This window comes from Ruditapes philippinarum, unplaced genomic scaffold, assembly GCF_026571515.1.
Source record: "Ruditapes philippinarum isolate M1 unplaced genomic scaffold, ASM2657151v2 ctg18969_1_1_1_1, whole genome shotgun sequence".
Classification (NCBI taxonomy): domain Eukaryota; kingdom Metazoa; phylum Mollusca; class Bivalvia; order Venerida; family Veneridae; genus Ruditapes; species Ruditapes philippinarum.
In genome coordinates this window covers 1-13,642 of record NW_026852725.1, presented here as the reverse complement: position 1 = coordinate 13,642, position 13,642 = coordinate 1, and the positions used below count along the sequence as shown (strand labels likewise).

At 30.9% G+C, this 13,642-nt stretch overlaps 1 protein-coding gene across 1 annotated transcript; it reads left to right on the top strand.

Moving 5' to 3' along the window:
- Window positions 1-8,008: 8,008 nt before the first annotated feature.
- On the top strand, window positions 8,009-13,634 carry LOC132722341 (uncharacterized; the record flags this gene model as incomplete). Its single annotated transcript, XM_060706831.1, has 4 exons — window positions 8,009-8,162; window positions 9,905-10,097; window positions 10,447-10,512; window positions 13,437-13,634. Coding segments are annotated over exons 1-4 (523 nt in total), but the record flags the coding sequence as incomplete, so codon positions are not given.
- Between the last annotated feature and the right edge of the window lie 8 nt (window positions 13,635-13,642).

Sequence of the window (13,642 nt, the reverse complement as noted above, 5' to 3'; positions counted from 1 at the left end):
CCGTGGTAATAATTTGTTAGATAAGAAATTGTGCATAATTTTGACCGATAAAGTTATCAAGTTTGAACTTCTTATCAGACAATGCATGCCTTTATCTACAACTTTCTGATATACACATCTCATTATCAAGCTTAACGACCAATTATGCCTAAAAAAACAACAATCTTTATTTCTCAAAGGCATTCTATTTTTGGTATCTTGTTACAGTTTAAAATATTACTTATTTGCTATAAAGATTGACCATCATTTAAATTTTATGCTCGGTTGGCAAGTGGTATAATTATATTGAATTAGTATTTTGTATGGAAGTCAAAATACTGCTTTGTTTACGTTTTGCTACTTTTACAACACATAACGGAATATTCATCGTTCCTTTCTTTTTGTTTTTCTCTCAAGTTACTAGGTTTATGCAGAAAGTTTATGGAGGAAGCAAAACTTATTGAGTCTCTTCCTGAATATTTGAAAAAAAAAATGAAAAATGAAAATCATTATATCAAAATGACGTGTAAGACTGCACACAAGGGGTTCAATCAATCCTATACCAGTGTTGCGTTAATGTTGTTTTGTTTTATCTGTTTTGTTCTGCAAAATTTTTCATACAAATAAAATTTACGATATAAGATGCATTACAATAAAACCTTTTCTAGCTTACCAGTGTGAGTTAATTTTTTTGCCACTACATAAAAACGTGGACCAACTACAGATTCAACAGAAGCATTTTAATTTTGTGTTTTAAATTGCCAATGCACGCAATGATTCCATTTTCTAATTTCGTTGTTTTAAAATCCCTTTCTGAATGATTCAATTACGAAGCAAATAAAATAGCGAATTGAAAATTCAGTTTCCCTGAATTGTCTGCTCAAGAGCGTTATGAGCGTTAAGAGTGGCGGCGTGGCCAAGCGGGTAACGCGCCGCACAAGTAATCGACCGCGTTGGTTTAAACCCTCTAAGGGGCAAGCTGTTGTTTCCTTGAGCAAGAAATTTTACATTCATTGCTTAGTACTGGTTGGTTCCAGGAACGGATTCGAGAGTGTTTCAATAAGCTTATAGCTTCCAACACAATCGAACTAAAATAACTTTGTATAAACTAAGAGCATTATCTGAATCAACAATCAATATATGTTCTTTTCTGTCACGTTGTACCGTCGTTGTATGAAACTGAAGTCGATCATTATCAAAAGAAAAGGTGTTTTCTTTCTTTTTAAAAGAAAGGTAATCCAAGTCCAATAAAATGGTTCCGTGATCTCGTGTCAAACCAACAATATTTTCTTTTCTAAAATCAAAAGTAATATAAGTTATCATTGATTTTTTTATATATATTATTGAACACCCTTTCATTTTGGAAACGTTATATTTTTATTATTGTATGACATTGCACTTTTAAATATTCCAGTTCATAATCAAGAAACCGAAAAATGTTCCTTCAATGCATTATTTCAGACACAATAAGGGGAAAAATCCTCTTTTTTTCAATTTCCAAAGATTGACGTACTTATTAGTGTAAGGGGAAGAACTCTGGATTGAATATCACATGTTTATAGAGGCGCATGTAAAAGCTCCCTTCTGTAGATTTAAAAGAACTATAATTGCAGAGTAAAAAGTGTTATTCTTGTGTATGCAATCTCAATACATATACAAACAATCTAAATTATATTTTACAAAACAATGATTTTAATAAAGTAAAATTTTGCAATATAGAGTTTTGCTTATATGTCAAAAAAACATAATATTACATGGCTTTTGGAAATTTTTTCACGGCCATATTGAATATTTAAATTTTGCTTAGATTTCCTTAATTTGTCTGAACTGAACTTTCTTTGTGAGAAATGCCAGGTCGTTTCTATCTTTAAAAGTATTATTTTTATTTATTACATGTTTTGTAGTAGATTACTGAATTATAACGATTAATTATATTCTGATAATTTCACAGTAATGATTACCAAATATAATTTCACAGTAGCCGAACTATGTTTGGCGTAAAAATAAAATATTTATCATTAATGAATGTTTTTTTCAGCGGAAATGTAGTCAATCATAATAAAAAATGTACGTGATAACTGTTGTTCGTAAATATTTACGAACGTTGTGCTGAAAAACATCTAAAATCTAAAAATAATCATGGAATTATATTTTGCTTCAACATTGTGACGTCATTATTTGATGACGTCATGAAGATAAGAGCATGACGTTACGCGGCAAAAAGCAGTAAAATGGTGTAAAAATCGTTAAAAAATCATGAAATAAACAGAAAATTTGTTTGTTTTACATGTAAGATCGAAAAATATTTCACCGAGTGAACACCAGATGCAATATTTTCCACGAGTGGCGTAGCCACGAGTGAAAATATAATAGCTGGGTTCACGAGTGAAATATTATCTTTAAAAGTATTATTTTTATATATTTTTCATAATATGATGAACAACTATTGCGGCACTTTCAGTGGTCACTTTAAATGTCCATTTTAACGGTCAGGATCAAGTTTTTTTTTCAGTTTGGTATCCATCTTAAGTTTACCGAAGTCACTTGTACCCTAAATGTGTACAATAATTATTATAAGATACCACTTGTACTACAAAATGTCTCTAGCGTCTTATACTAGGCCAAATTCTCAAAGCAGTCTTGTAAATGCGACTAATTTAACAATACCATATCATCACTGCTAAAATCGTTTTACCTCCTGCTGAGCTATCTTGGACTGTAAAACCTAATTGCTTAAGGTAAACCTGTCAAATTTAGCAAAACCGTATCATATACTTGCTAAACTCATTTTTGTTCCTGTCTCCAATATTTTCGTAAAATGTCTTGAGCAATCCAGAGCCAGCTTTGTTGTACTGTTTTATACTCGGATGTGAACATTGTTTCGCCCCTATATGCATACATAATTATATGTAACAATTGCGGAGTCTCCCTACGCTTCCTATCCACACAGCACAATAATCCGTTATATTTGTATTTTGGTTATGCTTCTTTTGAGTTTATGACAGTCGATATACAAATATAATCACGTGACCACATTAAAACTCATATAAGTTACAATGACACATTCATGTCAAATGATATGAATTGTGAGAAAACGTATAATCAAAGGCTATAACTATTTTTATAATAAGTGTTGATTTGCCAACTGTACATGTGCGTTGCATATAACTTCACAATAAAAAAAGAAAAACAGGTTGTGTTAAATATTCAAATGAAAACGTATATTCATTTGACAAAATTTAGTTTCAGATTAAACAAAATATACGTGTTTAATTCTTTTTTGTAATTTAGCTATATTCCAGTGCTTTGTGTAATAAAAGTTTAATCATTTTTTGACAGTTGCTATTTGTATAAGATGTTTTTGTTATGATTTGTCAAATACAAACATTTGTTCTTGTTTTATGAACAGAATAGAAATAGAATTTCTATTATCTTCCGTATATGAAGGTTGTATTATTTACAAATAGAATGACAAAAAAGATGTACTAGTAAATGCTTAACACAGATTAAACCAATCAAACAGATCATACTTTCATAAATGAGCCGTGTCATGACAAAACCAACATAATGCGTTTGCGACCAGCATGGATCCAGACCAGCCTGCGCATCCGCGCAGTCTGATCAGGATCCATGCTGTTCGCTTACAAACCCTATTACAAGTAGAGAAACTGATAGCGAACAGCATTGATCATGATCAGACTGCGCAGAGGCGCAGGCTGGTCTGGATCCATGCTGGTCGCAAACCCACTATGTTGGTTTTGTCATGGCACGGCTCAAATAATATACTGATAGTTTTGTTTGAAATTTGAATAACATTCCACTTACACTTAACAAAATTATAATTAATTCAATTAACACAATATGGAGAATAAGCCAACATGTTTACAAAGCAATCAGTTACGTGCCAAATCATGAAACATTCCACATGAAATACAACAGATATAAAATGCGGTGTCATAAAATGTAAGACACAAATAAAGGTATCAAAATTCTTTGGCTTTGAAGCCCGTCATAGTTTTAGATGAAACAATTGATCTGCATGGTATGTTTTGTATCACAACTTTCTTCTTATTGGTCAAACGGACGTGTTCTTTGTGTTCAATTATGGAGACCAGCTCATTAAGTCAATATTTGTAACATAAACAAAACATTCCCCTTTCAATCCAGGCGTCATCTTCTTTTATGAGTTGTGGACAGGTTTTGTTTAAACAATTAAATGCCAATATTTGTTTTATATGCTTGTTAATTTTTTCAAAACTCTTTAAAAAAAAATTCAATGATATCATCGTCCCTTTGATGTGACAACCTGTATCAACGAGCCATAAATCTGCGTCAATTTTGGCTAATAAATAGTCTTACCGTGTATCTAACCGTGTATATAGTGTAAAATTTGCACAAACATACTAGACCATGTGTTTTTAATTGTAATATAAATACGGGTCTTTGCTGAAATTTAATCTCTTAGTTTGTAAAACTCTTTTCTTTTGACTAAAAAATGAATGTCATTGAAAGTTGTTGAGCGCAATCAAAACAAAAAATAATACCCTATTTGTTTGCAAAATAAGTCGACTAAATATATTTTATCGTCTATAACTTGTTGCGTTTCGTCTCTTAATATGTATATCAATGAATTTTCTACATTTTTATTTCACAGCTGTGTATTGAATTTCTATTTTACTTTCTACCGAATGCAATTCTCGACTGGACTCGAGAAAAATGGTTCAGGTTGTCGAATTAGGCTCATCGCCGCCTTAATGTTCAAGACCTATGTATCATAATATCCAAAGTGCATTTAATTCATGAATTAGCTTTAAAAGAGGACAGTAATAATGAACTGTACTTATGTTATATATTAGCATTTTTGAAGAAAACGTGAAACTATTATTTTTCTATTTGATCGATTAAATCATTTAGATTATTATTGAATTTGTTTTGCTGTACATAAGTATGTCTAGGACCTGATATTGTCATGTCATATTGTTCAGGTTTAATTAAATCTGTTCTGTCTTGATTATTATTGTACCGAATTCTGTCAGAAACAAATAAATGAAAAAGATGTCAATTAACCATTTAACTATAACTTAAGTTCAATAATATTTACGAGAAAGCAAAATTTAAGACCATTTGCTAAATCCGTTTTCCATAACAAACATTTTATAGTGCAAAATAACCATAAACAACCGAACTATGACTTTATTGCCTTATATATGCCTTATTTCATCAGGTTACAAATGTTATGATCGACGTAATATTCAATATTATTTGCTCTACTACTCTAGTCTAAATATATACATCTTCGACATTTAAACATATGTTTATGTTCTTTATTCAAAACAACCCGTTCGTATCAGATGTTGAAAGAAAAGGTTTTGCCATACATATCTGCTGTTTATTACGTGATACTTATTTTACCGGTATAATAAGTCATTAATTATACGTCTTTTGTGCCGTTCTATGAAAACTGAAGGTCAACATTTTCGAAATATATGTGTTCATAAAAAAACATGGGCTGGTTTATCCACCCCATTGAAACTCTTTCCTGCTCATAATAAACGCTTTTGAAAATGTATTGATTATTCGTCAATACGCAGTTAAATGGTTTTGGTTTCTTTGTGCGTATGTCATATGTCACTTCCTTGTATAAGCAATAAACAAACAAGTTACAAAAAAATCATAAAATTTAAACGCGACGAATGGTTTAAAACCATTTTTTTATTTTAAAAACTTATTAAACGACAACGAAAACAACGATTCATTGTCATTTCTCATTATTATCATTCATTCTGGTATTATGTGTACACTTAAACGGACCTCCACTATGACATTTCGGGACAGAAAATAATTTCTCGAGATTAATGTTCCATTGGATGAAGGTCTTGACCAGTAACTTGTGTTCAAAATTTCAAATCATAAGCTCTTTTTCTAATCATCGTATATGGAAAAACGACCCAATATTGAAATTTGTCGCAACGTTTACACTAAAATCGGGCTAAGATTAGCACAAAAATATTATTTTAAATTTATTCTTAAATACTTTTTGCATATCTTTCTGTTTTAAGTTTCCAAGATGATTTATGTAAGGAATACACATTCATATTTTAAGGGGCTTGGACCTCAGTGGAGTTTCTTTAATTAATGAAAGCCAAGCTAAATATTAACCAGAATAAATTATTCCGGTATGTACTAATTTAAAGTTTGACTCCTTGGTACATGTAACATATTGAAAGACATTGTCTTACATCCTTGGATAGAATAACGGTTTCGAAAGGAGTGGATCAAATTAGACTTTTTCATGGTAGCTAAAGGTAAGTATGATTAATCCCCTGACTGCATGTGTCAATATTTTGTTACACTGGATGTTTTGCGCAAATACAGGACCAGGGCTAGTGAACATGGCTCATTCGTGCCTAAAAATATTCAAAGTTTTTGGATAAAGTCCTTTTCGTACTATGATTGCAAAATATAGAATATGCTGTTTTTTTTTTTTTATCAAAGACACTTAAGCACGGTGTGTCGGCTGAACTGTGCGTTGGTAAATTCAATGTGACTTACTGCCGTGATCCAGAGTACCACCACGACACATAAACAATATCTTATTTAAAATTTAGTTTAGAAAATATTTAAGGTCTATTTCTTAAAACAACAGTGCTTTTAGTGCTTTTGTTTTCAGTTTTTAGTCCCATATTTGTATTGTATTAACAAGAATCTTCTTTATAAGTATGCGATATTTGTGTTATTTTTACATATCGTTTTATGTTTGTTATTCTTTTTTTCTTTCATTGTTTTTTCGTTTTTGCCTTTTTTTGCTTTTTTAATCAATAATTTATGATATTTTAGAATTCGTTACTTATATTTAATAAATTATACATCATTTATCAAATTCACAAATAATGGTCATATAGCCGGCAGCTTACTGTACTCAAATATTCAAAGCAAACAACTATAAAAGCGCTCGTATCGAGGATTCCGCGAAGGCTAATTTTGAAAATAAGCCATTGATCAATGCTTCAATTAAAAAGTTTATTTATATGCTAACGATTAAGTATAGGTTAGTGTTTAATGATACATATTAACAAAAATAATTGGTCAAGCCTGCCGCAGGCATCAATAGGATTCGAATCTTACTGATAGGGATTCTGCAGATAGTCATTAAAAACAACTGTTGGCTGAAATGTTAAATGCATGTTTATTTATTCTAATTCTTTCGTATCTAAATTTTCTAAATATTCATATGTTGATGTGCGCCAAAGAAGAACCCACATATTCATGCTGTTTGTGTGATAATTTAAGAAAAACAGAGTACATTTGATTAAGTGACTCAAACTACCACGAGACAATCAATTTTTACAAACAGAAATAACTCAAAGAATTAGTCTAGTTCCCGGGTATTAAGTTGGTTGAAATATCATGTTTCAGTAATAAACTTACAAACTTTATGTGTTGCTTTTGTTTCTTTTTTATTTAAAAATCTAAAATGTGTTTTCTTATCAAGACGCTTGAAGCTATTCACAACAAAAATGAATAATCGCAAAGTCACATCTTACGATGGAGGTATGAGTTTGTTTACTAAATATGAAGCACAAGCTTTAAAATCGAGATTTACAAATAAAGAAAGAAATAAAAAAATAGTAACTCGGGATAGACAGTGAGCCTTTTTGCAGGTGGCTTTATTCCTATAATGCAAGCAAGATTCAGGGAAAGCTACAAATGTAAAAAAAAGATATATATTATAAGCGATATTAAAATTCCTGGTATCGAAAGAAAATTGTTTTAAATAAAATACATGCTTTAAATAAAAGAAAATCCAAAATAAGTCAATCCATCGATTCTTTCAAAGGGGGAGGTGAGTTTATTTTTGTGTTTTTGTGTTAATCTGGAATTGCCTTGCCACGCAGCGAAGGCGGATTACCCATTTAAAAAAATAATTAGATGGTTTTAGTATCAAAGTTTATCAACTCTCTCATGTTACATTGTTATAGCATACATTTTTAGATAAAAGTTTAACGTACACCACACACTTTACTAACTCAACCTGGAAGTAAAATGAACCGAATTGCGCAGCTAAATAAAATAACATTAAAACGAAACAGTTCTTTGTCAAGTTACGCTAGTGAAATATGGAGAGGGTCTTCTTAATTTTAATTTTCCTTGGATTTGGTGTTACTCTTTCAACACAAAAAGCGGTAAGTTTTTTCTTTCTTTATTCTTCTGAATATCTAGTATTTTAATTGTCATCTTAGTATCACTAGATATGTAATTTCTTGATTTAAAAGAGGACAAAGGCGACTGGGAGCAGAACCCAAGCAGCAACTGTTTCAGTGCTTCATGTGCTCTTTTGTTAACAAATATGTTGCGGTAAAATTCTTATTCTATCCACTCAACTGATGATTAGAATAAGACGGGACAGGGATGTATGACTTATCCACTTTATAATGTAATATTTATAACCAGTATTAATTTCTTTATAAAACAGATGCCTTACAAAAAAAAAACATTTTCATTTTTTCTTTTGTAACTTTATACAAAATATTAATACTATAGAAGATTTGTACAATTAATACGCTTGTCCCGTTCGCTCAACATGCCAGATAATCAATCTTTTTTGTTATAGGTATATCATTTATAATATAATATTCATGGACGTATTTTCACTAGATATAGCAAATGTTAAATTTTCGTGCTCTAAAACTGTCCTGTTATTGTTGTTGTTGTTGTTGTTGTTGATGATGATGATGTTTACGATGTTGCTAACCATACAAAACATTGTGTTGACTTTCTAAACATAGTGCGATAATTAGAAAAAAAATGATTGTTAAAACATATATGATTATAGTAAGCAATATAGATTGAACAATTCGTGAAACTAACCGGAAATTGTTAAGATATGTAAGGTAAAGCCATTACAGAATCCCCTCGTAATACTACCGCCATGTCCTGACCTGTATTTAGGGTCCCATTTGTCTCATGTGAAATAAGACAAATGCGACCGCATCGGTCTTACGTAAGACAAATATGCTCCGAGACAAGATGTGCTCCTACAATGCGTTCACTGAAAACAACAACAACAAAATCGCCTAAACAAACAAATTAAGAAATAAATAAACAATATTAACACTATCGGAATTTTTTCTATATAAACAAAGAAGGCTCGATGCGTACATTATTCTACAACAATGCACTCGCCCTTATTATTTTCCTGTGTATTTTCACATTGAGGGCGCCAATTTGTTTGAAAAATCTGATAAATAAAAACAATTTTTTGTCGAGTTTTGTTGTGAACACTATATAGAATGAAAGAAATTGGTCTTACTAAGAACATGAATCCGAACCAATATTTTTAATTCAGTCGTTAACGCTGTACAGACGTTTAAAGTGTTGTTTACATGACGTCACAATGTAGCGCCAAACAGCACGTGCAAAACAATCAAATCAAGTACGCTATTTTAATGTAGCAAACGAGTTAAGATTTACATTTATTTCACTTTTAATAATTTGTATTTCGCTTGGAAAATTATAGACTGGAATAAAATAAACAAACAAAGTTTTATCAACGTTTTCAAAATTCGTTATTCTATACACGGTAGATTTAACGACAGTTTTTCAACCCACTGGAACGGCCTTTAAGAACGTTTCTATTGAAAACTCTGAGACGAAAACAAATTTAACCACCAAACATAAAGTCCAACTTTATAATAATAATTATATTTTTTCTTGACGTGTTAGAATGGAAATAGATATAAATTCTTCATGCATTATTGTATAATAATGCACGTTTTTCGTTCAAATGCTTTGTAATTAATCACTCAGGCCTATCGGCCTTCGTGATTATATTACTACGCATTTGTACTCAAACCGTACATTATTCTACAACCAATGCACTCAGAATTGATATCTATTTCCTAAATAAAAACTTCTTCTTCTTCAGAGATTTCATGCAGAATTTACACAACAGAAATGTTTTATTGACGAAATTGAAAGCTTGATAAACATAGATTACTGTTCGGAATTAGATGTTAGTGATAATACGGTCAGGCACCAGGGAGTGTGCACAGCAAAAAATGGCAAAGTTGTGTATACCTGCCAACACGGTCATTGGTCGGAAACTGACAGCTCTGTCGGTATGATATAAATTCAAATTAAAGAAATATTCTCAGAAAACAAATGATAAATAACTCATTCCAAAAGAGAATTTAGATTTTGGAAGAATGTAAAAATAAACTGACACATCTTTTATTACATATTTTTCGTATTATGACAATCCTTTGTAAACTGAACGATATTCCTAAGAAAGTAATACTTACATTTGTATAATTTCTGCTTAAATGGAATTATTTTCAACAAAATCTACAAGACTTTTATAAAACTAAAGGAATGTTTCATTAACCGTTTTGTAAATTTCAAATGATATATATATTAGTCGCAAAGTAAAAGATATTATTCTTATATGTGAACATTTTCTTTCAACAGCATCGTTGCACAGAAAGAAGCGCTTCTTTAGAAGACTTTTTCGAGCTGTATACTGCTTCTTCTTCTGTAAGTCGAAATATGTATTAATACACTTGATGAATGATTGATACAGAAATAATGAAACGGCTTTTTTTAAACAACGATACTAACTTAATAGACTATTCATACTAAGCTACTTATGTAATAAGGCTGACAGGTTTATAGACAATAAAAACGCTACAATGTGTGTTAAGTTTTAGCTCCAATTTTCGAAGAAAGAAAGCCGTTGACATGCACTTTAAACCTTGTTTTACATGGTTATTGTAATTAAAGTAATTTAAAACGGACGGATATACTTCAATTATTTTATGAAAAGTTATGCCGTTTTCCAACCATTGTTAATCGTTTTGTTAATGGTTTCATTATCTTAGAAACTATTCCTACTACGTGTTCATTATCAAAATATAATACTATATCTGAAGCATAGGATTTTGAGTCAATGGTCAACTATGCAAACACGATCAAGGTTAATCACTAAACTTGGAATACCCTTTTGTCTATTTTATATTTAAATCTTTTTCTAGGGGGCATTAAACGTTTAATTCATTTTTTCAAGTTATGTCCCCAATTGTAAATTTTTATTTCTTAGTTAAAACATATATTCACGTTATACTTGGGTAATTAAATTTGAAATGACAATTCCGAAAGCAACATTTGATTTATTATCTTCATTCTTTTTCCCAAACACAAATGTTATTCATTTTGATAAACCAAATAAATATTATATACGAAATTATGAAAGAATTCTGTACCAAAAGGTGATGTAGTATCTTCTGGGTAATTTGATATTGATAACCGTGCGTATAAAGTTCAGGTAAATAAATACCTACTTTTTTGTCAGCGAAAACAGAAAAATAAAAACAAATGAAGAACATGATATACAGAAAAAATATTTAGAACACAGCAATATTTCAATTGTACGACTTGTAATGGTTAAAATTTCTCGAAAGCAGAACTCAAGCACATCCGCCTCTTAAGATGACAATTCACCCACTCATTCGGCACACATTGTGACCAAGTTTTTGGTTTCTGAGAAAGTCCCCGTCCTCCCTTATCCTCCTTTCCCGTCTGATTTGGCCCCATGTTAGCTTTTTATATTACCAAAACTGAAAAAGTCCCTGTATGAAAAGAGTTACAATTCCAGAAATGCCATTGGGTTTGCAATTTATCATTATCTAAGGATTCAGGGTAAGAACTATGCTTAAAAAGTGGTTTGACGGACTGGAAAGGTCTATTAAGGCGATAAGCGCGAGTATTGTGACTTGAAGAGCAAGTTACAATGGTCAGAACTTAAGTTTTAATTTAAGACAGAAAGTGATATTATTTTAAAGTCATTTACATTAAACAAACTTGATCGTGACAATATTTGAGAATTTTGCTATAGGCACAATTTTAGAAAGAAATGAAATAAAGTCATGATGTGTGTTTACAAATCAAGTCGCTCGATGAAAATAATAACAAGTGCAGATTCATTGTTAACTATATCGATTAAAGTGAAGCATTTAAACTTTAAAGCTCGTTTTAATTTCTTTCATATGAATTAATGGTGTACTAAATTTATGTTGAAAAAAGATTAAACCTACCATACGAAAACGGAAGTTAACTACTAGGTGGACGTTATTCAATCGGTTAGAGTATTTACATTTTCACATTTGTTATATTATATTGAAGTTCAGAAAAAATCCTTAAAGTAATACAAATAAAAACTTCGTACAATACAGTTATTGTTTACCGACATCAAAAATATCGTCTGAACAACTGTATCGCCATATAACATGTATAAGACGGTGAAAAAAGACTGAAAAATGTTAATAATATATATCCTTTATTTAGATTTACACAAAATATGTATAGTTATCTAAATTGAATAATGAAAATGTTTAATTAAATATAAGTTAACCTCTGTCAGTCCTCAAGTATATTATTTTAACATGTTACATATTAAGAAACATATTTATAAACCGGTACCATTGGCCATGTGGTTAAGACATCCGCCTTCGGATAGGGAGGTCGAAGGTGAAAGCCCCACGGGGAGCGTTAATTGAGTGGGACTCGTTCCGAAATGGCAGCTTCGTGAGCTGCAAGGTTGTTAAAATGAATGGTTATCGATTTCTATCCGGAAAAGGGAGTTGGGAGGTACAAGGTATGCAAGCAAAAGGTGTCTCATAAGTCAGAAATGGCTGGTCGTTTCAATAGGGGTTCACTATAATAAACAAGATCTTTTACCTTAACCTTTTATAAACTTCCGGTACAACGTAACTTCAAGCACTTGCTAAAACAAGGCGTTCAATTTTAATGTTATTTATAGAATATATGGAAAACCAACGAACAATTTCGACCCAAGCGAAGTTATTTCCTCATCATTTTTTCTAGGCTTATATAAAAACAACAATCCATTAATTGTCTCTAGCATTTAATTCCGTAGTTGATAAATCACGTGTTTTTCTTTTTTTTAAAGTTATAAGTCAATAGTTCATTAACGGAATCACAACAAAATAAATGCAAATTAAACTTATTTAAACGAGTAAACTTGGATTTAAACAAATGGTCAAACTAAAAGTTGGTAATAATTTAAATGAAAGCTTTTAAGGATGATTGCCTCGAGTCAAAATATATATTTAACATTATAGAGCCCTGACAATTTGATTTTAATTATGTAGGCCTTATATAATTGTTAGGGAATTTATAGTTATAGTTTACTTTACTATAGTAAATTAGATTAGATTAAGATACTCCCTTTTCCCTGATAGTTCAATGCCCTCATTGTAATTATTTATTGATTTACAACTAAGTTGAAGTTAAAATTGTTTGAAAAATAAATAACGAATGCATACTTACTTCATGTTACAAATCAAATGCACAACGTTCTACAATATTGTTGTAATCGCCTTGTATCGGCGTGTTGACACTATTTTCACGATTTTTTATCATTTATTTTTTCATCGTTTAAGGTAAAAGAGGTGGTGGGGGCGGTGGAACTACAATCAAGTACCCACCTTCTTTTCCTGATCCATGCAAACCAAACGATATCCAAAGTAATTACAATATTGATGCCGGAGATGACAGTGTTGTCGTTAGATGGACCGTGCCAAAAGCCTCGGATAGAGACGGAGGCACTCCGAGGTTACATATTTATTTTTTCATCATGAGTGCATTG